A 25,278-nucleotide genomic window follows, 5' to 3' on the forward strand; every position below is an offset into this window, starting at 1 on the left:
AATTTGGTTCAGCTGGTAGTCGTGCGGTGGTGAAGTTGTCTGAGTAATGCTTCCTCTTATCTCATTTATCTCTTCATTCAGGGAGGGTGTTTGATTCCAAGTTGTCTACTTATTTGCATATTAGTGCATCTTCTGGATGTCACACGAGACTTGAGTGGCGAGTTAAATTTTTTTCTAATGATTTCAAAATAAAGGTTTGAAATGAGCCGAAGTAAATGGCCAGTTGCGCAAATTAAATTTGACATGGAAAAAAAACCCTGTTATTAAATGGTTGTAATGGTGAACATAAACTGACATGTGCTCTAAATCTTTACAATCAGATGCAAGACACCAATTGAAATCATGACTTTAAATTGCTTGTAGCTTTGATGGTGGAACAGGGAACCGTAACTCTGATCAGAGCCGTATTCTTAGTCTGAACATGTTGCTGTTCTTTTTGTTGAGAAATCTCTCTGGACCTGTTTTATCATGTTGTGTGCATACATGTTGTGTGCTTTTCCAATCTGTCATTTTTTTTTTTCTTCTTTCTCAGGTATTCTATCTCTGATCTGCTTTATTAACTGTTCGCAAGCTCTCTGGTGTCACAATCAGATGCCCTGTCATCCCTTTTCCACACAAAATGCAAAAACATTTTCCTCTGAAAGCAACTAAAAGACTTAAGGATACATCTGCCTCATGTCTCCTCAAGCTTGACCCTTTTGAACTTGTTGCGTTTCTTTCTTGCTTTTTTTCTAAATCTAGTCGGACTCCTTTCAGTCCCTTCCTGAGCCAATTTACAGTTAAAAAAAAAAAAAAATCAACCTTTTTTTTTCTTTTAATGTTTGGGGCTCTCCAGTGCAGCAGCCAAAAGAAACTACATTTCCCATGCTGCTTTTCTATGCAGCAGTCCCCTCCAGACTTTGCAGGGTTGCTCTTATGTTATGGTTCCTGCACTGTCATAGATTCGTCAGCCCCCCTTCCTGCCATGGCACGTTGAACAAAGAAGACAGCTTCTGGTCCCAGGCTCTCCAGGACCTCGAGACCTGTGGCCAGTCTGGGATTCTCAGGGAACTGGAAGTAGGTGGCCTCCATCTGCTTTGTCCTTCTGATTCCTCGGGCTTATCCCAGCTTTAATGAACATACCTGATGAAGCATTATGATGACCATCAGTGAGTAATCTCTTATTAAATCTGACAAGACAAGTCGGGCACCTGCTGCCAGATTGACCAAGGAAAGGTTTTACACAACGCCTCAGCTGCTAATCTGCATACTAGGCTACATTAGAAAATGCATGCATGCTTCCTTTATTTTTTTGTTTTGTTTTTTGGTTTACTACATCGTATTGAAATAATTCCTGCCCATGTCGACTCTTCCAGGCCTCTATGACAGGCAGCACACTCAGTCTGTACCTGGAGGAGACCAAGACCAGTGAAGACTCAGTGTTGCGCTCTGAGATTAGTCCAATAAAGACGGAAGGAATCCACGGCAGGTCTAAAAACAAAAGCCTGAACATGGCAGGAGCCAGAGATGGATCATCCAGGGCCAAAGGGGACCCCTCTGACATTCTGTCCCCTTCATCCCTGGCACTGCAGAAGGTGAATTGAGGATGTGTGCCTCATCCACAGTTGAAGAAAAAGGCTTAATGGATGTTTACTTCTATGGAAAGGCTTCATAAGATGCGTGATAATACTGGAAATGTATCATATAGCGCACTAACCCGAGTACTTTTACCAGCGGGATTTAAAACGATTTTAACAGAGTAACTATTGCCAGCATTGGACATTACAATAAATATAATTTAAAAAAAAAATCAGTTTATATGAATATTTAACAAGTACCCTATACATTTGATTTTCTGCATTATGAACCATGTCAAGTTCTGAATCCAAACATACTATGACCCAAGTCCCTCATGCCTTGAGGCCTAATATAAATAACTCATACCAGCACAGATGCTGGTTATAGAACATCACGTCTGCCTCGTTTTAACACATTTTTCCAAACAGAAAACGGGGGAAGGGGCATGCAAACACGTTTCTGAGACTCTGCGCTGTGCACATATTTTTTTTGAGCCCACTTGCTGATTTCCACACAACCAAATATGTTTTCAGCGTAGTGCCGTCTCAGACCCACTCGTGTCTCCTTTACTTCTTTTACAGTAACTGAACTATGTGAATTGCTGCCCTGTCTCCTCCCAATGACAGGACAGCGGGATCATCAGAATCAACAAATTATAGAAGCAAAGAAGACAGACTGGTATCACAAGAGAAGAGTCGTGATTATTAAAACATGTTCCATGATTTGGTCTGAGACATTGCTAGGAAGGAAAAATATGAAACGGGAAGCAACCGTACAACTAAATAATAAAGAAAAATGTGCTCAGATCAGATATGAAACGGTGTTCAACATCGCCGCGCAAAATTCACAAGACGTATGACAGGAACTGTTACACCGGGCAACAGCTCACACACAATGTTCACATTATTTAAAAAAAATAAAAATAAAATCGAACTGCTTTTAATACAGTAAAAAAATTATTTGCAGCTTCACCTGAAACTGCACACAATGTACTAGCAGTTATCTCTGACACACCTGTTGCCGCCTGCCTTAGGTTATGTTTGGCTGGCAATAAAGAAACACATGACTGTCCTCCACAGAGCAATAAATCTTATTTGGAGTTGATACAACTTTTCTCATGTTATGGAAAGTCATCTGAACAACATCTTTATAGCTGCTGTTTGATTGTGGATGAATCTGCTGTTCTTCCAAAACAAAACGCATCATTCAGAGGCATAAAGCCGTGGTTGCTCCAGCTGGTTTAGAGTTTCCACATTGGCTAACGGAAACAAAGTGTTACTGTCAGCAAGGAGTTACCATTTAGCCCAGTGTCCAGTGACTGGCAGTACACGGTCAAATTTGTTAAATTTAAACATTCCATATGGCTTCATATGCACGTGTGCAACTGTAATTGTTTCTTGTTTGCAGGTCTCTCTAAGGAAGGATCTTGAGAGCCACGACTTTGGTTTCAGTGTATCAGATGGGCTCTTGGAAAAAGGAGTTTATGTCAACATGATTAGGCCGGACGGCCCCGCTGAACAAGCTGGTCTGAAACCTTATGACCGGATACTTCAGGTACTGTTTCTCTTTGAACAGGTTAAAACTATATGAGGGGGGGGCAAGAAAGCTGAAATAACTTGTTGCAGAGCTCATTGGAATAATCGGTATGCTCTGTCGACATACTTACTTAAATAATGTTGCTTTTAAATGTAAACCCTGCCCCATTAAAATACCATCTTTTTAGCAAAACTTGAGATTTTGATAATTTCACCTCTTTTCCCTCATGAACATTCATGCAGTCTATACAGCTTGACTGAAAAAAACAACAAAAAAACGCCAAAAACAACCTGATTGTGTGTGTGCACTTTAAACTATACTGAGATACAGTTTCACTTTCTTTCAGCAATCTATCATCTTCAGTAATATGCCTGTCGGCATGGCACATATTAACTCGGCACTATTTACTGTTTGTATCTCCGTCAACAAACCCTGTCTCACATAAAGCAGAGGTTCTCAATTCTGGACTTTAGGGACCATTAGCCCACATGTTTTTGTTTGCTTCTGCCACAAGCTGCCTTAGTGTTTTGCATATATATTTTTAATCCATAATCAAATCGACAACAAACTGAAAAAGTCAAAGTCCTGATGTGAAACTCTGTTGTTGATGTGTCTTAATTTTCCACAAATCACATCAGAAAATGTGCCACTAGCTTAAAAAGGTTTGAGAAGCACTGCGCTGAGCTTTAAATCCCAAAGAAACGACTAACAAGAAAAACTTCACTTCAGTTTTAATGGGTTAAACAAATGCAAAGTTGAATGTTAATTGGTGGCTGTGGTCTTCCAGGTGAACCGCGTGAGGACCAGGGACTTGGACTGTTGTCTCACTGTGCCTCTAATTATGGAGGCCGGAGACTGCCTGGATCTGGTCATTAGCAGGAATCCACTGGCAGCCGTTTACGCGGAGCTGCCCAACAACTGTGACGACCCCTCGAGCTCGCTTCTCTGCTTCGCCAACTACAGGACCAACAGCATCGCCCTGTGAACACGGGGGGGATGAAAGTGGAACACTGCAGCGCTGGGACCTCACACATGCAACACACGTGGTTCAGTTTGTCACATTGTAGCTCTCTGATGGACCTTTACGCTCGTGTTCTGCACACAGGAACAACCACACTCTGCCTCAGAGCATCCCTCTCTCTCTCACTCAACATTACACGACTGTTGCTTTTGGTCACTGCTGTGTTCAGATGATTTAGTTCTTTGGAGACTGAGGCTTCAGAACAGAGTCCCCTATCACTCCGTCCCTCCTGTTCTCCCCCGCCCCCCTCCTCCTCGCCAGAGGCACAGCCACATGGAGGGTTATATAACCGAAGAGTCATTGCTTCTGATGGGGGCCAGGACGTCAACGCACATGTCTTCACTCTGCAGGATCGCATGATGTGCACACTCGCAGCTAAAGATCTAATATGTTTTAACGTTCTTGTTGCCACTGGTTTTATTTTTCCACATGGAATGCTTTGGTTTATGTGCATGGAAAGCACTAACGTAGAGACACCAGGCGTTGGTGAGATCAAGGAACATTGCACTTATTTGAGTTATTTCAGCCATGAGTTGGCTCACTGCCTTGGTTTTCTGGCCTCTGCCCAGCACTGGCTGCCCTAAAAAAGCGGATGAGCCCTTGAATAGTCCCGAGCACTCCCTGACACCTGCCAACAACTTTATATTTTAATTCCACAAAAACACTTGAGGTCAATCGAACCTGTTTATGACACTTGAATTATGATTATGCTCTGAATTGTTCCAAAGGGATGTTTGTGTGCACAAATGATTTCTTTTAATGTCCACTTTTTTTTTTTTTCAATATTTGCTTCTGTCACACATTTACAAAGATGTGGGTCATGTTCATTTTGCACATGTTCAAACACTGTTTACTTTTTTTTTTAAGAGCTCAAATTCAATTTTCACAACTTTTCTGGACAATCTGCTCTTTCTAACATGAAACACTAAGGATGCAAGCTGTATGCAAATCCTTATTTTCTATGTTCTTACAGGGAACTTTGTGAGAGTGCACTTTTTTAGTTTAAAAGTAGGATGTGGTAATTCATTCTTTTTGTAATAAAATGAACGCACTGATCTGAAAGATTACGTTAAGTTATGTGGTGGCTGGTGTGAATATGTTGGTGTCCCATTTGTAACAGCCTCAGAGGCAAATTTATAGTTGGGTGAGCTTGTTTCAGACTTCTCATGCAATGTCATTCAATGTCGAGGCCCGTTTTAAAGGTCTTCTCTTAGTATTACATTGTTTTTGTAAACTGTAAAATGCATTATGGTGTGCAGTGTCTTTTTTTTTTTTTTAGTAAAGGCATATACTGTTTCAGGATCTTTGTGCAAGCTAACCTGAATGTGTTTCTGTACTTTTAGTTTTTTTTAATTCCAAATCTTCTGTGAATTTGTATGTTTTGGTCAAAATGACCACTAATATTTATTGGATTTTAATTTAGCAAGCAGTCCAGTTTTTTATTTTATTTATTGTAATAAAGTTACAAAACTGTAATAAGTGTCCAACTTTTAGAACGTGTACTCTGTGGTGACCCATTTCTTTGCAGAGCTGAAACGAGTCAGTTTTTCTTAGCCAAAAATGAATGTAATGATCTTTGTTCATGATTCAGTTATGCTTACCTATATGGAAACAGTTAAAAATATCCTTCAGTTGGCCAATTACAAGACAACTGTAGTGGATTTATAACAAATGTAACCCAGTTAAAACCAAATTAAAATATTCTAATCACAGTTGGATTCAGATGAAATTGAAATCATCCAGTAATAAGTCTAACACCAGTTACCAAATCCTTATTTCACTTGTATATTTCAGCCACATATCTCAGATTAAGTAATAAATACAGACTTGAAACTAAAATGATTGGTTTATAGCTTTTACAACTGAATTCAGTTGTAAATGTGGTGAAATTTAAACATAAAAGCTTTAACCTTGGTGAAAGGAACTTTAAATTTGTTCTTGTACTGCTATTTTGGGGCAAGATGAGGCATATGCAGGACGACTCCAATACATGATTCATGTTCACAGTAAATTTGAACAGGAGTGATTTATTTGCCTAGCAGCACAACTCTCTTTATTTTTGAAGAAACCATTTGAGACAATAATTTAATGAAGGTGAACATACCCATAAACCTTTCTGTGTCTTGATGGGAACCCTGTGCTTTGGTGGTGGTTTTGATATTTGGAGACTGATGTACCGTCTGAGATGGATTCAGAAACGTATGCTACTTGTTTGTTCACCCTCATTAACTCCATTCAAGTACTGATATCGAGATCTTGTTTTAAAGCAGAAAAGGAGGAAGCAAACCACTTGCCTTTTCTGCTTTAAAACGGAGACAAGTCTGACTTACCAGCTTCTTAAAATTATGGATACACATTTTGACTGTAACTGACTGTGGCTATGTAATAACACAAAAAAAAATACAGTTGTGTTAGTTTGTGTGTAGGAAGAGATGTTGCAATATTTGATCAGAGCTAGGGGAGAGCATGTATACATGTTGAATAAAAGTGGCCCACTTTGTTTTCTCAGATTCAAAACAGTCTTGGTTTATCAAGTAGAATCAGAACAAATTTAAGAGAATAATCAACAACCTCATCCCCTTTTCCAGTCTGTCAGAACGTCATGGCCGACTGTATTTCTGAACTCCAGAAATACCAACACAGAAGTTTTAGATGCTGTCGCCTGCTTGAGCTGACCCACTGTAGCTCTATAAGCAGCAGTGTCCACTTTTCAAACAATACATAATGCAGAGTAAAGAAAACGGCACACAAACAATCCAAGGAAAATATGTTTATTTTATCTATATAGACATGATGCAATATGCATCTTGAAGGGGATAACTTTGAGACAAAAAGAAATGCTTTGGTACATCAGAGTTTCCAAGTAGCAAAAGCAGCAAGAAAACGCAATGGCTCTTGCACACATTTGAGGAAAACATTTTTATTTTTTTAAGCTTTGTGTCCAGTTGCATCAGCCAATCAGTCATAATTATGTATTTTCAATGGACAAAGCATACAATTTATATGTCATTATTGCACACCGAAAAGGTGCAGTAAAGATTCTAGATAGTCTATCCTGGAGAAACACATTTCAGTAGATTCTGTGATGATGTTCAGGTGATGCACAGTGAAAAATTGTCAGAAAAAGGCATATGTGAATTATTAACAGTTTCAATTCTAAAACACAAACACAGTTTTAACATTGCAGGCTACAACCAGATGTCCTGTCGAGCAAACCTGCTACTGAAATCAGCAAAATGGAGATAACTGTCAGGTATTTTAGAATAAAAGTAACATGACAAAACGACGTCTTCCCAGATCTCGCTGATGATTTTTAAAAAAAATCTGAGTATTTGATATAGTCCTACTCTGTCCTGTCATTATTTTTAGCGGGCAGAAAACTAGATGCTCTGTGTCAAAGTTAATATCAAAAAGTTAAAAGCTAAAAACATTTCCTCTTAAATAAGAGCAAATTCTACATTAAAGGTGATACGACATAAAGTGCAAAGAGAGGTTTCAATAAATGCACTGGGGCTGGACTAAGTAGTCACAGAGGCAGGACACACATACTCTAAAAACTTTGTCTTTCTCAACTCTTTTTCTCTTTATTTTTAAAATATTTGACTTGTTTTTTTTTTAGGCTGGATCTTTGTTTGAACGAGCCAAGGCCTTGTTTATCATGTAACTGAAGGAGTTTATGTCCCGTATTGTCTCTATTATGATCTGCACAAATGGAGTCTGAGAGCATTTTGAATAAGGAATCACAATCACACGTGAACGATTTAGAGATTTGAAGTCATTTTTCAGCTAATTGCCCACTTTGTTACTTGAATTTGTGAGAAGTGAGTCACTTCCTGTGCCTTCTTCGAATTCCTCATCTCCTCGGAATCAACAGAAAAGTAGTAAACATTGAACAGGTTCTATTTAAAAATACTGCTTTAACTGAGATCAGTGCGAACTACAGCAACAACATTTGTAACATCAACAATATCAGTAGAGTAAAAAACAAATTACAAGAGAAAAACAATTATAACAATAAAATATATCTCTTTTTAATAGAAATCAAACCATGGTATCTCTAATACGAATATATTGGACAATGTAAACCTACCCTTATCAAAGTTAGCAAAATATAATAACACAGTAAGCACATCAATCGTATTCCTCTCACAGAGAGCGCTCACATCATTGTTTCTACAATGGTGTGGGTGGGCTTGATCAAACCATTGTTCCCGTTCGGGTCCAGAGGCTGTGTCAGCTCGCTGCTCTTCAAATTGTACTCTTTCGGGCGAGAGCTCACGCCTGACTTTGCTGGAGCCGCCACTGCCTTGATCCTCTGGGGAGGGGGAAAGGAAACGGGACATTAGGCTAATGATCGTCAGAAACAAGGGCTCCTTCAAGGCTCAATGAGACAGTTACTGAGTTTGAGACGTCAAACGTTTTTTGGAAATTAAAGACTTGTTAATTCAACACTGATCAAGACATTTTAATTTACCCAGACAACGATGGATACGTCTAAGAAGGTCTGTTTGAGATGAGAATCTAACAACAGAATGTGACTTTGGGTCTATCTTGCCTATTTATATTTGACTGATTCTCTTCCAAAAACCAAAGAGCCAGAGATGCAAAACGTGTTGGTTAAAACACTTTAAAATTATATGCGTAACTATGATTGATTTGCTACCGAAGCCAATCAGTCTTGAATGTAAACATATTGTAATTTTTGATAAGAAGTTTATATAGAAAGTTGCAAAAAAGAAAACACAATCATTTGTTCACTTACAACCTGATATGTGACTCTCTGTCTAGCTTTTAGCTTTGTTAGAACTTTTTTCTGTCTTGTTTCAAACTCTTTGGGTTAATTTCTCTGATTAATAGTCATTTTCCCCCAACTTCCTTTGATCAGGTCATGCACCCAACTGCAGTACATGCTACTAATTAGTTGAACCTGATTCTCTTGTCACTCAGTCACCTTCCCAGCAGTTAAAAGCCAGTCGGTTTTGGTGCCTCTCTTTGCAAGACCCTTCCATTTCCCCTCAATGCTTTTTTTGTTTTTTAACTCTGTTGTCCATGATTCCTTGTTGCCTGACTTTTATTCCTTGTTGCCTGACTACATTTTTAAGCCAATATTAGACTGCCATTTTCTTGTTTCTTGTCTTGGATTCTATTCCACCGCATTTTATACCCAGATTCTGAAATGAGCTTTCCTTCCACTAAGCTTTCTATTAGTTTTCCATTGAGTTGAGGAAACTTTTGGATTTTGGAATCTGTTCAAAACCACTGCAGATGACATGTTGCTGTTCTTTGCAGATACTGTATAGCAGTTGTTTGGAAATTATTCAAGCAGACTGATGAGTGACAGCTAATCTGACAGACTCTTGCATCCAGCGTCCTGTAATATCTCCCACAAAAAAACAAATGGTTAATATCTGTTAATATAGAGTTGCATCCTATGGATGTTAATTTATCACTGTGAACAGTAATTAACAGTTTCAAATTACTGAAATCAGTTAAACCGTGGAGAGTCCATCTGATTAACAGTTAGCGTTCTACCACCCTGGAGAATTTTCCACTTTCTACTTCTAGGTGACATCTTTCTACCTAAATTAAGAGAAATTTCAGTGCTCATAACTTCACAAAGTATCACTTGGAAAAATATATATATATATATAAATATATAAATATATATATACATATATATTTCCTTTAATATGTTGTCAGAAGAAAAATATCAAGACAGCACATCCATAGTTTGGGGATATTCATAGTCTGTGGTGGTCAGGACTACAATATGTGGATCTTAAAATAAGGTGAATCAATATTCTGTGATTGGGTGGGAGAATCTCCATGGAAAGCCTGAAGTCTACTAGTGACCAAAATTAAACAGACCAGTACTTTTTTAGTGTCAACATCTGTAACGTTGTGAGAGGATAACGCCAAATTACTATATAGCATATAAACTGCCAGATCAAGCTTGCTTATCGCCCGCTGACTCATGCTGACTGGCTACTCGCAATGTGGGTTAATCATTTCAAAATTCACCATGGAAATTTCCACTTAGGAATCAAAACATTGCTTTATATTCTAACTATTATTATAAAATGTGATGGGGCCAATATTTAGAAACTGAAAATGTTTTTGATAGAAGCTACAGTGATTGTCTTATGAGAAATTTAAAATGACATATTTTTACACTATTTCTTTAATAAAGTGTCGCTTAGAAACTCAATCCGCTCACCTCTATGAGAGGTCCCTCTGACTGCAGGATCTTGATGACCATCACCATTGGGATGCAGATCATAGAGGCCAAAGCCAAACACCAGCCCAGGCCAATTGCCCATTCGGGATATTCGTACACCTTGTTGTAGGTCAGTGGTTTGTACTTTACCAGGGAGAAAACAAAGCAACCCTAAGAGAGAGAGAGAAAAAAAAACATGCTGCCATAAGCAGAAGCTCTGTAGCCTGTCAACATCTGTAGACACATCCACATGGTTCTAATGATGTAATATTTGTCTGTCTCACCATGCAGAGGACAGGAGTGATGATGGTCCAGCTCCACTTCATCCACGGGTTTGGTCTGTAGCCAATCATGTCCTCGACTGCATCGTAGAAATTATCAGCTCCTAAACGGTGCAAAGAAAATGTAATAAGCCATGAAGATGCTGTATGTTTCTGCTAAATAACAAAACACCATCTGACATTTCTGTGCATTGTTTCTGACCACAAAGTGACCTTCATGTCGGCATGCAGAGATTAGCACATTTAGGGACCCTTATCTCTGCTGTTTACTATAAACTGCAGCATCATTTTTCCACTAGATCATGTTTTGAATATATAGGCAATCATGGGCTTGTCTCAGGAGGTTATCGATTATCTTGTCAGGGTGAACTTATAATGAAGTGGTGAAGTCACCTGGGATGAATTTACTGTCTTTGACCAGTTAGCTAAATGTGCTTGGTTGTGTCTAAATTTTGTTTGGTAAAATTTTAATTTATTTTATTTGTTAATTTTATTAAATTTGTGTATCTTTGCGAAAGACTTACTATTAAATATTATCAAATAAACTGCTCTAAATTCCATAATTGAACATTTTTGTTAGACAAAGCAAAAAAAGTTGATCTTATCGTAACGTCCAGTAAGTGAACAAATACACCAAAACACAACAATTACTTCAAAAGCATTTAAGTTAATAAAACATAGCATATCTTATAAGTTAACAAAACATAGAGCACATTTTCATTTAGGCTGAGTCCGATAACTGAGGAGCATCTGGACCATGAATTAATCACTCATTCACTTCTTTATAATTATTTGCTTGGTTCTTTTTTGTTTGTTAAAATAAAGATTAAAGCAATTTATCTTAGAATAGTAGACATTTTAAGACGTTAAGTTGGAGTTTGAGAGTTCAACCTCTGAACTTGGAAGCAGATAACTTTGAAAAAAAAAAAGAACCATAATTTTTCCTCCAATGTATTTTGGTACTTTATGCCTTTTTTGAATATTATGCAAAAGTTTTTTGTTATCATGTCCTTTGATTTTTTTATTATTATTATTATTCTATATCTACTACAGAGCTTAGTGACAATGTTTGTGAGATTTTATTTTTGTTAACAGAGAGGAAACTCTGAGTTGCTAGCCCCAGCCTAGAAGGGGTCCCATCTTTATTCTCATTTCCCCAGTCCTGCAGTTAATCTTACTTATTGCAGACATGTAAAACTCCCTCAACCTTTGTTAGCCATTACAGAGCTCCTTCCGGGCTTCTTATCCGACTCCTGTAAATCATGACATGAAATGATGCTGATACAGTCACTTCCACTTACCATAAACCCAGGCTACAGCAATGCATTCGAAGAATGCAACCCACAAAAGGCACACACCACTGGCTGCATAGTAGTCAAAGAGCTGAAACACATACATGCCACCCTGGAACAGACAAAAAGCATCTTTAATTACCTCTTTGATATGTGTAATGGGGCAAAAGGTCACAGAGATAAAATGGGATGTAAAACCATATTGAGAGAGAAGTTGGGAGGTGGTGTTGAAAGTAGGACATGGGCACTTTGGCACCTAATCAATAGAGGGAGAGTTCAACAGGTGTTGGGATGTCATTGAAGCCCGTAAGCCAGTACGGTGGAAAACAGCCCTTCAAATTTTTTCATTCACCCACATGAAGTTTGTGAATCATCAACATAGCGGGAGGGAGGCCATATTTGGCTGCAACGATGCAGTGAGTAAGTAAGGACTGAGATACACATATTCTGTACAAGACAAGTTAATAAAATGAGGAACCTGAAGCACAAGTCTGATCATAAGGCTGAAATGAAGATCGTCTCATCTATTCTGCCAGTGGAAATACAATTTACTGTAATGTTGCATTTCTGTATGAATCAAAAAGAGTGCTTTTTATTTTGTCTTTTAATTTCTTACCCACAATTTATTTATCATTCGTACCATCGTTCACTTTAAAAATCTTTACAAAATCATCTTCTAATAATAAATGTAAAACCTTTCATGTCCAGTCTAACCAGTAAGCATGTTCTACTATTTTACATAAAATACAACACAGTGAGTGAGAGTCGTAAGTGAAAGACAATTTCATGTCTGAATGAACAGAACAGGAACTGCTTTTATGCTGATAAGCTGTTTCTGATAAGAAACAAACTGATAGGCTTCTTCAGCTGTGCGGTTGTGAAGGGGATTTTTTTTGTGTTGTTGTTTTTTTTTTTTTTTTTTTGCGGCAACACAAGTATCTTAGCAGCGAGGCAGCAAGATGTCAGGTATAAATAAAGTTTTTGTTTTGAAACAACCCAATGTCATTTTATACCTTGTTCAGTGTTCTGAGTGGTCAATATTATCATGCTGCGGCAAAACTGAATAGATTTTTTGGGGGGAAACCTATAACAGACCTCAGTCTGCTTATGTCACTGAAAAGTACACAGCAGCTTTCCTCTACTCCTGATTACAAGAGTAGAATATTTGTGAACAAGACTCGCTATGAATCTAAGCGAGACTTGAGTCTTGACAGACTAAATCAACTCACTTGGGTCACCGTCTTTGGGATGACACTTACTTTCGTTACCATTGCGAGTCCAAGGAGATAGCTGATGAGACACATCCCTGCGATGAAGATCTCTCTGCGGTAACCCTTTCTAAGAACGGATGGATAGAGATCCACGATGGATGTGATCTGTCCTTCCACTTCAACAAACTGTTGGGACAAAGACTGCTATGAAGTTTTCAGTAAACACACAGATTAGAGGAACAAAGCTGTTGTTGTTGAGCTGTAATGACAGTTTAAACAAACTCCCCCCCTGCAAACATGGTTTGCTACAAAGCATGTCAGCAGATAAGAACAATGGATCAGTGTCTCAGACCACTTGACTGCTGACTTTTCTGGTCCAGTGTGTTGTAAGCTACTTATTATCTAAACAAAAATTCCCAGAGGGTCTGGATGCACAGAAAAACATTAATTCGGTGCAAAATACCAAACAAAAATACCAAACAAAAAAAAAAACAAAAACAAAACAGTTTTCATGCCACTGTTGCACGAAAACACATATTGTGTTTTCATGCAACAGTGGCATGAAAACACAATATGTAGCATTCAGAGCTGCAAATCTGCATGATGTCCACCCACAGACACACACTGGCCCCAATTCTCCTATGAAAATAGCTGCACTTGCATGAGCATTTACATGTACTCAAATTTAGAGCGTCAGTTTGATCTTGCTCTTGGATGACCATGTCCAGGACTGACTTAGTACAGGGGTAGAATTACACTTGGAGGCAGGAAATGCGATACAGCTTGAGAAGCCCTCGGGCACGCATTTGTGTTTTGTCAACTTGGATTATCTTGTCCTAATCAAAGCTCTGCCTTTGCATCAAATGTGGAAGATTCGAATGCCTGCCATCGGGAGGAGCTTTACAAACAATATGTCTGGTGGAAAAGGTTTGTCAAACGTGCATATATATTCAGTGTATATGCGATCACATCAGTGTGTTAAAGCTGTTTTAATCCTTCTGCGGCAAAGTTAAGCAGGGCAGCAAAGTGCATTTGTTGGAGGATCAGATATCTGAAACCTTAGCGTGTTAGATATGAATCAGGGAAACACTGTGTGCGATTTACACTTCGGTCCAGGATGAAACAACCCACAGGACCTCAGAGGGGCAGGCATTAAACTCTGGGCACCAAACCAGTTAACATAATTATTCTGCTCACTGTCTCAATGATTGCAAACACCCTGACCTGGCTGTCGAGGCCCAGCAGCAGCAGCATGATGAAGAACAGGATGGCCCACAGGGTTGGCAGTGGCATCATGGACACAGCCTTAGGGTAGGCAATGAAGGCCAAGCCAGGACCTGGAAGGAGAACAGAGTGGGGATGTGGAGAAGGGGGCAAAGGACAGGATTAACACTTCTATCTGACTACAGGCTGGACTAATTACATGACGATATTTCTCTCTGGAAATAGGCATTTTCCTTGTCCAAAAGCATAAAAAAAATATGGCTTCCTTCTAGAAGTATCATTAAGAAAAAAAATTATATGCACAATAAGACAGTGCTTGCAGGGGCTCTCCATGTCAAAGTGTCCCCAACATGTTCATGCACATTAGCAACACAAGCAAGTTTTGTGTTTTATGTCTTACATTCTGCATAATTTTCAACACTGACATTATGCAACAATTATCTAATGCAAGCTTATTTTTAACCTCTTCTCATAGTCTAGCACATACATTATTGACATTTACGACTTTCTACGCAACATTCCTATGAGTCATGGTCTCTCCTTCAGGGTGACATCACTGCTATTCAGTCTGAACATTAGTTCACCTTTGTTGCATTTGACATTTGTCATTTTCTATGCTGCATGTTGGTACTTACTGTGAGCAATGGGAATGAGAAGAATCTGATAAGGCACAACTTAAATATACCACTTCAACAGCATGTTGTATTTAAAGCATCAGATACAGAGTCAGCAATTGAACCTCATTTGAACAGACAAGCAACAAACACATATGTTTGCTTTCATTGCTAATTTTGTTCATGTGCTTTGATGTGTAGATTACAATGAAATCACAAAATGATTCTTATCACTGGCAAAATTGGGTTGAATCTCAAAGCCAGTGTATTTAGACGTAAACATCAAGCAAACTTTAGCACATTACCTTTACAGCTCATGTACTGTGCCTTGCAAAAGTACTTAGACAACTTGAATTCTTCACATTTTGTCTCGTTACCATCACGAACTTCAACGTATTTTATTGGTATTTAAAGTACAAATTAAATTGGAAGGATGCATGTTTTGTCATGCAAATCTGAAAAGTGTAGTGTTGATTTGTAGTCAGCCTCTCTCTGTCAATAGTATGTGGAACTTTAAGATTTGCACATATTGAGACTGAAACTTTGTGAAATAGCTCAAGATCAGTCAGATTGCAGGAAGAGCATCAGTGAGCATCAATTTGAGACTGTAATTAAAAGCTATAATTGTACTGCGTTAATTCCACCAGATTTTATTTAGGCGTATCACATTAAAATGTAATGATGCAGCCCGCTCTTCAAGTTTGTAAAAATTTTTAAAACTATGTATCCTTTCTCTTCCACTTCACAGTTAAATGCTATTTTGTGTTGGTCTGTCACATAAAATACCAATAAAACACATAAAAAAATTCACTGTTGTAAAGCCACAAGTTGTGAAAAAGTTCAAACTGTTTGGACGGTTTTGCGAGGCACTGTAGAAAATACAGGAAGACAGCAACAGATCCAGTAGCATCCAACTCATTAGATCCAAAGCACAATGAAAGAAATAGGTTTACGTAGCAGTGCTGCTGGTCCAAAATATCAACCTCAGGGTGCAAGTTCCCATGAACAGCCAGATTCATTCAGTTCAGAGCCAATCTTCTTAGCAGTGTCCACTGGTCAGAAGGATATGGAGTTACTAAACTGCACAAGCAGGATTATTGTGGGACAAGCTGATGATGGCGCTCCTTATTTGCAGCAGTTCATTGTGTAGCTTAAACACACAGCAGTTGACCAATGCGATGTTGTTTGTCCTCAGTAAACGGGGGACAAGCCATTTTATCTTTGAGGGTTTTATTCAAGGAGTGTGCAATTGCCGATACCTGTACTTTCTAGCGTCATTGAGTCCGAAACAGTGACAAAACTCTACGGATTACTCTCTTTTTTCTCTCTCTCTCCTTTAAAGTCGCCAAAGAATTTTACATTTCCAATTGTCTAATTGTTTTTTTTTTCTTTCGGCAGCAGCGCCCACCATCACTGCTGCCATCACACTGGACCCTCGTACCTGACTCTGCCACATCGGCAATGTCCACCCCTTGCTCTTGTGCCATGAAGCCCAGGACGGAAAATATTGCGAAGCCAGACACAAAACTGGTACCGCTGTTGAGGCCTCCCAGCAGCAAACAGTCCCTATGTCACACATATGTCATGGAGGTTGTTAATGAACACAGGTGGAACCGAAGTTCCCATTTTCTTTTCACGCAACCGACTCTCTGACAGAGCGTCGCTGTCGCTATCACAGTCCTGCTCCTCCTAGCAGAAACCCAGCTCACCTGTAGCAGTTGTATCTGTACTTGTTGTAGCTTCCCAGGGACGTCATGGCACCCAGGCAGATCGCGTAGGAGAAAAAGATCTGGGTTCCCGCATCAATCCACACCTGATGGGGACAGAAGAGATGTACGGCATTAATGCGATGGGAGGTTATAATGAAGTTCGCTTGGGTATCAAGATATGATTCCCCTAGAAGATCTTAATATAGACTTGTGTGCCACGCTCTGCTCCTAAGCAGCCATTTTAAAATGCTCTTTAATAGTATATGTTTTCTTTTCAGAGTAAAACCTTACACTTTTACTTTTTGCCCTAAACTTTGGTCATTTTTGAAACACAATAGGGAGTTGTGATTGGGTACCAGGATTACATAAAATAGCACAGTCCAAAGAAAACCTGTTGAGCTTTAGAAAGTCTTGGAACTACTGATGAATGTTATTTCAAAAAGATCATAAAAGAGTGTGGCTCCTTTAATGTATAACCCAAAGAAAACATTTTAGCACAGTACTGTCTGTTGTTCTGTAACTTTCACTTCCTGCTTTTATCCAGCTGGTTTTTTTGTTATACTTGTTTACACCTTATCAAAATGTCTTGTTCTACTAAGAAATTTGCCCCTGTATTGTTCCTTTTCTGTGCTGTTTTGTTAGAAAGATGTGTGCTGAAAACCTGTAACACATTTTGAACATTGGTTTGTTTGGACTTTGTTTGAAGTCATTGCTTGTTTGTGTGTTTCTTTTTCATAAGTTTCATAATTGCTATGCCTATGTCTATGTCTATTGTTGCTTCTGACAGCTAATTAAGTGGCGCATGTGCGGTGCTCTTGTCAGTGCCACCATGGCACTGACAAGAATATTCCCTTCCCTGAATATTACATTTCCCTGAATATTACATTTCCAAGAACCAATCCAGAAGAAAAAAGTAAGACAGAATTTCAACACAGAAAGTGGTTGGACCCTCAGCAGCCTCTAGTTCAGATTGAATACAGCTGCTGTGCATAAAATACTTATCACTGCGGGTGTAAACTGTTTGCATGACCAGCACCAACTCTTCTCGGGTGTGATGTCATCCCAGATCCGATATGAGAACTTCAAAGAGGAATCAAACGGTGCATTAAACCCAGAAATGCACCCATAGCTTGTCCAGATATCAGAATCATCCCTTGAATAACTCTCTTCCTTTGATTAGCTATCAATATAATCAGTATAATAATTTTTCACTTTTTAAAATACAAAAAACTGAAAACTTGCTCCATATTGGTTGATAAACATTGACTTTCAGTATGCGCTGTGATGCACTTTTTGAGTTTAATGAAAATCAAATGGAGCTTAGAGCTTTGATCAATAAATATTATTTTTTTTATTTTGTATTTTTTCTTTTATTTGTCATTGTCCTTGGAAAAACTAAGCTGCTGATCAACTCTAAATTGGCAGATTAGCCCTAAAAAAGATATTCATACCTCTGAGGACGTGTCAGACTAGAACATGTCTTATAATTTTGTTGCAGTATATTTCTATTTGTTTCCAGTTTTTCTGCTAGGATGTAAGAGGGACTGTGAAAAAAATGTGTAAAATGATGTACAAATGTTTTCATTTCCTAATCTGTAAAAAAAGGTTGCATTAACATCCATCTCTGATTATTATGAGATGTGTTTGGAACCTACCTCTGGATCCTGGAGACGGGTCACGTCTGGGTAAAGATAAAACTTTATGCCCTCAGCCGCTCCGGGTAGGGTCACTCCACGCACAAGCAGGATGATTAGCATCACAAACGGAAACGTTGCTGTGACGTACACCACCTGCACAGGACAGAGACATTTTTTTGCTTAAAAATCTCTTCAAAACAGTTTTTAGCATACAGGGGCACAGACCATTCAAATATCTTACTTCAAGTTCCCTGATCCACTGTTTAACCTTTTTTTTTTTCTTTTTACCTATGTCTCTGTGCCCTGTAATTAGCTCATATGAAGCTCTACACTTCCTCAACTGGTGTTTGGTCAAACAGTTTTATGGCTGTGCAATCTACTAAAGGATTTTGAGGTGCAAACAGCTCTTGAGTTAATAATTTTCCTCTTGTCCACCATAAATGTATTTCTTTCATCCAGACAGAATAGAAAACTGGACAAATCAGTAACACACATCTGTTTACACTGAAGCCTGACTGATGAAGAAGTAGCTTTCAGGACAACCTAAGGGTTGGTGTCTGATTGATCTTGTTCCCCAGCATGTTGTTTTTTCCCTTTTTCTAAGCAACTGTGTTTTCTTGCTGGCAAGGGTACAAAAACAAAGACCAAACAGCATCCAGGCAACACAATAACTACAGGAAGTGTGTCCACTTGCTTCAGCACTTACTTTCCCAGTGGACTTGACCCCTTTCCAGATACAGAAGAAGCAGATAACCCACACTGCCAGGAGACACAGGGCTAAGTCCCACTTTAGGGGCCCAATGTCCTCAATGCCGGTGGAGAGACTGAGGACGTTGCGTCTGCAGAGGAAACAAGGGTGCAGGACAGGTTAGCAGCAATCCAGGAGATGTGACACAGCAGGTGTTATTTTTAATAAACACTCAAGTATGTAGGTTAGCGTTAGAGGGATATGACGAGAAGCTATAAGTAGAGGAAAGGATATCAAACAGGCACATGTCCTGGCCTTCCTGTGTTGTTCAGCAGCTCTAGCATAGGAAACAACAGAGTGTAAAAGCCTTTGAAGCTGAAGCTCCTGTCACATTTAGAGGTGTGAGGAAGGAAATACATGGTGAGAATTTAATGTAATTTGTTGCAGGTTTTAGCTTCATTTATGACAATATAGGGCTGGAAACCGAGAACATTGCAGAACTACGTTGTGCAAGAAATGAGCCTGACCAAACATGTTTACGCAACAAAGATACAGAGGCAGTGTTACTTCAGTTTATTCACGTGCGTGTGCATGCGTGGGTGCGTGCGTGTGTGCCTGCGTAAGCTGGCCGCTCTGTCAGTGAATACTCACTCCCAGAACTCGGTGACTGGGGAAGTAAAGTTAGTAATGTTGGCCGCCAGCCAGAGGGTCTTGTTCTTGCGGATCGTGTCCTCCACACAGTGTTCCGTGTTCCACGGCTGCTTGCATTTCGCCCAAGGAAGCTCGGGCTGAAAGCACTGGAAGAGGTAGTAGAGTCCCCAGGCCAAGATCACGATGTAGTAGATGTTCAGAAGAGAGACAATCACGATAGAAGCGTAGCCGATACCTGCAGGATTTTCAAAGAAGCATTTCCTTATTAAAAAAAACCTGCTGGAAAAAATGGCACAGGATAAATCTGTGTGCAACTTTTTTAGTACTTTGATATATAGACATAGAAAATGTGAGAAGTGTGAAATAAATATAGATACAGGTACTTCAGTAGAGTCCCCAGTAGCTACTGATGGGGACTCTGCTGAGTCTACTCTACTGAGTCCCCATCAGTAGCTAATGATGGGGACTAGCTTCAGAGCTACTTCTCTGGAGTAGCTTCACAACTTCAGAGAAGATAGGAAATAATAACTTTAGTCACAAACTTCTAATGAGATAAACACCTTCAGGTTTTTCACCATGAACCATTGACAGACTGTCATTTATCATGTGCTTTGTCGGCCATAAAATAAAGCAAATACTTAGAATAAGGAGCATAATTCTCTAAGAAGGAGCTGTCCTTTCCAAGAAGGTACCTGCATGTCTTATTTTTTACCTAAAGCCAACTTCACAACTTCTGGAATATTGCTGGAGATCCAAAGGCTGAAGACTTCTCAAAACAACGATCTGTGATGTCAAGAGATGCAGCCGGATGAGCTTTATTTAAACTGCAGCGGCTGGCTGTAATAGCTAACTAAAAACGGAGGTAAATGTCCTCAGCTTGAATGGACTTTCAACTGTAGCGTCCTTGGCGTATTTCTGTTATTTTTAGATGACTTTGCTTCAAACCTGAACACTGAACTCCCCAACCAACCTCCCCACCCTGTCTGTACTCATCCACCACTCTGGAGTATTTTTAAACTTATCTTCTCCGTCACCACCACACCCACCTCCTCATTCCCGCATACCGATTGCAAACTGATGAATAAGTCTGTGCCGTGGCAGGTGTGCCTGCACTTGGCTTTGTGTAGAGGAGCTGTGGGGAAAAAGAATCCTGGATTCCCAGTGTGCTTTGATCAATGAAAACAGGAAACACCTGATTTCTTGCTTCAGTCTTTCTGCATCCGTAAGACACAGTGCTGTGAAGTTTTTTTTTGTTTTTTTTTGGTCATTTTATGCAATGTCTCTCATGTGGACATGACTAACTGTGTCACAGCAGCTAATGGGGCGTGGTGTGCTGCTACTGCTTCTCTACAGCTGTCCCTCGAAGTTAAAAGGGGCCACATAAACGCAGCAAGAGGACAAACAGTGTGCACAAGGCACGTGTCAGTGTGAAATTCTCACAGTGTGACATACGTGAGTAAAAATACCGCAAAATGCCATTTTGCGTTTGTGCTCTTTGTAGTGAAACGCAAGTAAAACAATCTGATAGTGACTGGCTAATTAGTTGCGTTATCTTCTCACGTAGCTGGCCTGCATTCAACGGGCAGACTGCTTTTAGTTGGCGAAAAGTCATTTTAAGACAGTGTTTCTTTAATTTCCACCCCTTGAAATCAAAGTCTTCTTTCAGCCAGCTGACCCACCAACATGTGGGGGAGGGGCCACTGGATAAAATTGTCCTTATCTGACATTGAAAGAAGCTTAAACCTTAGAAACAATGTGAAATCATTGCTTCTAAGTAAATCTTTGATTTACAAATAATTTACAAATAATTTACAAATAATTATTATTCTTAATAATTGATTATTCTATTCATTACTCTGACGAATAATTTGATTAATCATTTCAACTGGGTTTCAGAAAATGCAGTATTTATGATTCTACCAACTGAAACTTCTTGTTTTTTTTTTGTTATTTAAGATTGATCAGTCTCTGTTTTGTCCTTATTTAACCCAACTGCCCATTTCTCCACTTTAATTTCACAACCAAACAGAAAGCAACGACGTCTTTTGTCTATTTAACACAAAGAATTGCTCAAGGATGCAAAGAGGAACAAGGGAAATTGAGCCAAGAAGATGCATCACATGAGATGACGGCTCTGCAAAGAAACGTTGTGATTCATTTTTATAACAGTTCATTTCTAAGGTAACTATAAACAAGATCCATCATGTTCAATTAACTGAATTTAATCTATGGTTTGAACATTAATGTGGACCAGCATTGAGAAAAAGGATGAAGAATGAGCACAAGATGTGTTTGTCCACATGCTATATTGTGGCCTCAGATTAATTGCTTTTAGAGGTTTCACATAAGACAACTTTAGGTAAAAAGTTGGATTTATATGGATAATGGATGTACGGGACCAATTCTTTGAATATCGCTAGATAGCCAGCTAAACGGACATGTGCACATGATTGAGTTTTCTGTAGGTGTGGGTATGTTCGTTTGTGTATTTGGACCAACCAGTAAAGATGGGGCAGAGCTTGGCCCAGCAGGTTATCCCCCCCTCAGAGGTGTACTGACCGAGCGCCACCTCCAAGAAAAACACAGGCAGCCCACCTCCGAAAAGGAAGATGAAGTAGGGGATGAGGAATGCACCTTGGAAGAAACACAGGGGAATGATGTCAAAGTAAGTCATTTTTGACCGATGAAACCTCTAAAGTGCAACTTGCATCTGAACCTACCGCCACCATTTTTATAACAAAGATAAGGAAATCGCCACACGTTTCCTAATCCAACAAAGCCTCCGGCCACGGACAGGACAAAGTCGAGCTTACTGGCCCACTTCTCCCTCTGAGGAACTTTTCCTTCAGCCTCGTCCTCAGGTCGGGTGCCTGGGCTCTTCCCGGGTGAAGGTTTGAGGGTGTCCTTATGGAAGTCCTTTAGGCATTGGAGCTTCTCTTTTGATGCCATGCTGTGCAAAACGAAAGGAAAACATGCTAATCATGGAATCAATGAAAGGAGACTCAGAGGTGAGAGGGATAACAGCAGACAGGGAGCGGCATTAACACAGATAATACTGTTCCCTGAATGCCTAGCGGCATGCTGTGTGAGCACATGAGATGCAGAGCAATGCTGGTAATCTCTCTAATCTGAGAAACCAATGTATGAAGGTCATTCAGACGGAACATTGGGAAGTTTGAGACAGAACAAAAGTGAATCAGCAGAATATTATTTGTTTGGCCATCCTTCATAAATAACACCATCTCACAGTGAAACTGATCCAAAGTATTTTCTAGAATATTATTTAAGGTATTCAAGTCAGGATACTGTGACTGAGGGGAGGAAAAAAGACAGGCTTTTAGTACCTGGCCTGAACCTGAGAGGAAAATATCTCCTGCTCGCAATGACTTAGGCCAATTTTAAGCTGTAAAATATTCCTCCCACATCCCCAAAGCAGTGGTTGCTTTCAGGAAGCTACTACGGCTTAAGTTCACTTTAGTGTTTACACTGTAAACCGCCTTTCCAAGAAAGACGAGCTTCGTTATTCCTGACCAGGGTGTTGGATTTCCCCACATGATCCTGACGAGAGAAAGAAACCTCAACAAGAAGAGGCAAGACTGAAAATAACCAAAGTTCTCAGCTTGAGTAAGGAATAAAAGAGGGGTGCAAAGGTTATATTCGAGGTTTCTTTAGAGAGAAACGAAGCAAGGGAGACTTCCTTCTCTTTTGTCACAAATACAGAAGTCAGCAGAGCAACACTAAGTGCTTCCTCTTAACTCAATGTTTACCACCAAATGAATGTCAACTCCGGAAACTCAGACAAAAGAGCACATTCAGAAAAGAAAAGCAAGCAAGGAGATGATCCAACCATAAACTGATGATAACTTGAAACCACATTTCTATAAATAGCACACAAAAAAATCATTCAGTCAAAAAGTAATTATCCCCCCTCTCATGAATGGACACTTTGACCAGAAAACCAGCTCTCACATTCCCACCGGGATCCCTGTGCCTCCTTGGTTAATTGGCACTGCGTTGCACTCCGTGTCCCGTCATTTTCAGGGATTTCTCCCTTTTTGTTGTGCATGACAAGTCAACTCGAACCGCTTTGCATTCTCAAACCTGCTTACGTAACTGGATCAGTTCTCGCACAGACTCTGTTTCTCATCCTGTTTGCTTTCCTCCTTATCCCTTTCTCTCCGTTTCCACTCGCCCTGCTCAGTGTGTACGCCTCCACCTGCCTGCTTGCCATTTGGAAGCTGTCAGAGAAACCTTAGTACAGGCCATTTCTGTGACTCAACTCAGATTTGATTCAGAAGCGGATTTTTTATTTATTTATATTTTTTTTTTACCGTACCAACAGAAAAACATTACACTGCTTCAATTCTTTCTTTCAGTCAAAGACAAAGTAAACATTTAACAAACAGCATCAACAATATAATTGACGTGCTTTTTAATTTAGGCTATTTTTAACTTATACAGATAGGAAAATGAGCACATGCAAACTCAATAAAAATGCAAAAACTTACATTTCCTTCATGGCTGCGGCTATGTATAGTGATCCTCTCTCTCAGCTGTCACCATTCCTCTGTACTGAATGCCTTTATGCACACACGGGTCACAAGAAGTGGAGCTGACAGCACAGCCCGCCCCTTGGCTAAAGACAATTAAATCCAAAGTAGAGATTGGACACAGCCGTACTGTGACAGTCAACCCAGGTACCAACGTAGGAGACTGTAAATTTCCACTACTCCCTACCCTCAAACATATAAACACACACACACACATACGCACACACGTACACACAGTGCAGAGTGGTGGTGTGGAGGCTGGGTGAGTGAATGTCTCACAAACAGACACACACACACACACACACACTTCTTATTCATGTTGAAGACACAGAGGACATTTCAGAGGAGAAGAAGGGCTGAGCTGCTCCTTTACTGTGGGAGGGCTTTGATTTATGATCTGCTGTAAAAAAAAAAAGAAGAAAAAAATAGAGGATGCCGTGAGAGTTTGGGTATTTTCTGCATATTCTAACAAACAGAAACAGAAACACAAAACTTTCATATCAAACCCTTCCTTTACGAGGCACAGTTATAGCAATGCCAGTTTTTTTTTTCTTCTTTATCCGTGCTCTTGCGACATGTGTTATCTAGGAAATATAAACAAGGACTGTATCAACTTATAACAAAGCCTAATACGGCAATGTGTCCTCTCTGTTTGTCCATGGTTACTGCTCAGAGAGTTCACAATGGTTGTCTAAAGGCTGCTGACATGTAGCAGTCAGTTAACAGCTGAAAGATTCCTCTGCAGGCAAGGTTAAGCAGGCGGCAAAAAATCAGCAGAAATTAAAGCTTAAACACCTCCAAGTCAGTATGTGCCCAAGTCATGGCGTTACATTGTAGAGGAAACGTATTTACCGCCTTTGAGCTTTTCCGTTTTTTTGGGGGGTTTTTTCTCTTTAGTGCTTCAGATGATCAAGCAAGATTAAAATCAGAAAACACGAGCAAACACAAAATGTGGTTTTCAAATTATGACTATTTGGCAACAACAACAAAAACTTGTTTATACATAATCTCTTTGTGATTTAGCAAATTGTTTTGGAAAGCTCAGGAAAACTTTACAAGTCCATCCAGGCCTGAATGTTGCCCGACCTGG

At 39.5% G+C, this 25,278-nt stretch overlaps 2 protein-coding genes and 1 long non-coding RNA gene across 11 annotated transcripts in view; 1 reads left to right on the forward strand and 2 right to left on the reverse strand.

Annotated features, from left to right (window-relative positions):
- The window catches only part of LOC103145022 (glutamate receptor-interacting protein 2-like), a 34,405-nt gene extending 28,545 nt beyond the window's left edge, over positions 1–5,860 (forward strand). For 6 of the 8 annotated variants that reach the window (XM_016676503.1, XM_007562239.2, XM_007562240.2 and 3 more), the window contains exons 21-24: positions 942–1,056; positions 1,356–1,574; positions 2,965–3,111; positions 3,881–5,860. In XM_016676503.1, coding sequence (XP_016531989.1) covers positions 942–1,056; positions 1,356–1,574; positions 2,965–3,111; positions 3,881–4,078 — 679 coding nt within the window. In that variant the 3' untranslated portion in view covers positions 4,079–5,860. Of the gene's footprint in view, positions 1–532; positions 797–941; positions 1,057–1,355; positions 1,575–2,964; positions 3,112–3,880 lie in introns of those variants that run through there. The other 2 variants (XM_016676502.1, XM_016676506.1) reach the window with 2 other exon arrangements.
- A 1,009-nt stretch (positions 5,861–6,869) lies between these two features.
- On the reverse strand, positions 6,870–24,366 carry LOC103145024 (sodium- and chloride-dependent taurine transporter-like). Of its 2 annotated transcripts, none has more exons than XM_007562248.2 (14): positions 24,147–24,366; positions 22,359–22,588; positions 22,138–22,272; positions 19,639–19,873; positions 19,006–19,138; positions 18,318–18,452; positions 16,663–16,766; positions 16,395–16,519; positions 14,340–14,452; positions 13,164–13,301; positions 11,914–12,016; positions 10,616–10,716; positions 10,332–10,502; positions 6,870–8,429 (listed from the first exon to the last, which is right to left on the reverse strand). In XM_007562248.2, exons 1-14 carry the CDS (start codon positions 24,155–24,157, stop codon positions 8,274–8,276), a joined length of 1,890 nt encoding a protein of 629 aa, XP_007562310.1. In that variant the 5' UTR covers positions 24,158–24,366; the 3' UTR covers positions 6,870–8,273. The 2 variants fall into 2 exon arrangements, with proteins under 2 accessions (XP_007562310.1, XP_016531993.1); XM_016676507.1 differs by lacking the exon at positions 24,147–24,366 and adding an exon at positions 23,608–23,734.
- On the reverse strand, positions 19,880–21,792 carry LOC107837345 (uncharacterized). Its single transcript, XR_001663365.1, has 3 exons — positions 21,494–21,792; positions 20,140–21,418; positions 19,880–20,056 (listed from the first exon to the last, which is right to left on the reverse strand). It is a non-coding gene; the product is annotated as an uncharacterized LOC107837345 (long non-coding RNA).
- Positions 24,367–25,278: the final 912 nt, after the last annotated feature.

The sequence above is a fragment of the Poecilia formosa genome, unplaced genomic scaffold, assembly GCF_000485575.1.
Source record: "Poecilia formosa unplaced genomic scaffold, Poecilia_formosa-5.1.2 Scaffold135, whole genome shotgun sequence".
NCBI classification, from domain to species: Eukaryota; Metazoa; Chordata; class Actinopteri; order Cyprinodontiformes; family Poeciliidae; genus Poecilia; species Poecilia formosa.

Bases quoted from the DNA above. Each gene is read 5' to 3' on its own strand.
- LOC103145024 (XM_007562248.2), bottom strand. The intron at 19,139-19,638 runs GTGAGTATTCAC...TTTCCTCTGCAG, and splicing joins CCAGTCACCGAGTTCTGGGA to ACGCAACGTCCTCAGTCTCT. The intron at 14,453-16,394 runs GTACGAGGGTCC...TTCTCCTTCCAG, and splicing joins TGCCGATGTGGCAGAGTCAG to GTCCTGGCTTGGCCTTCATT.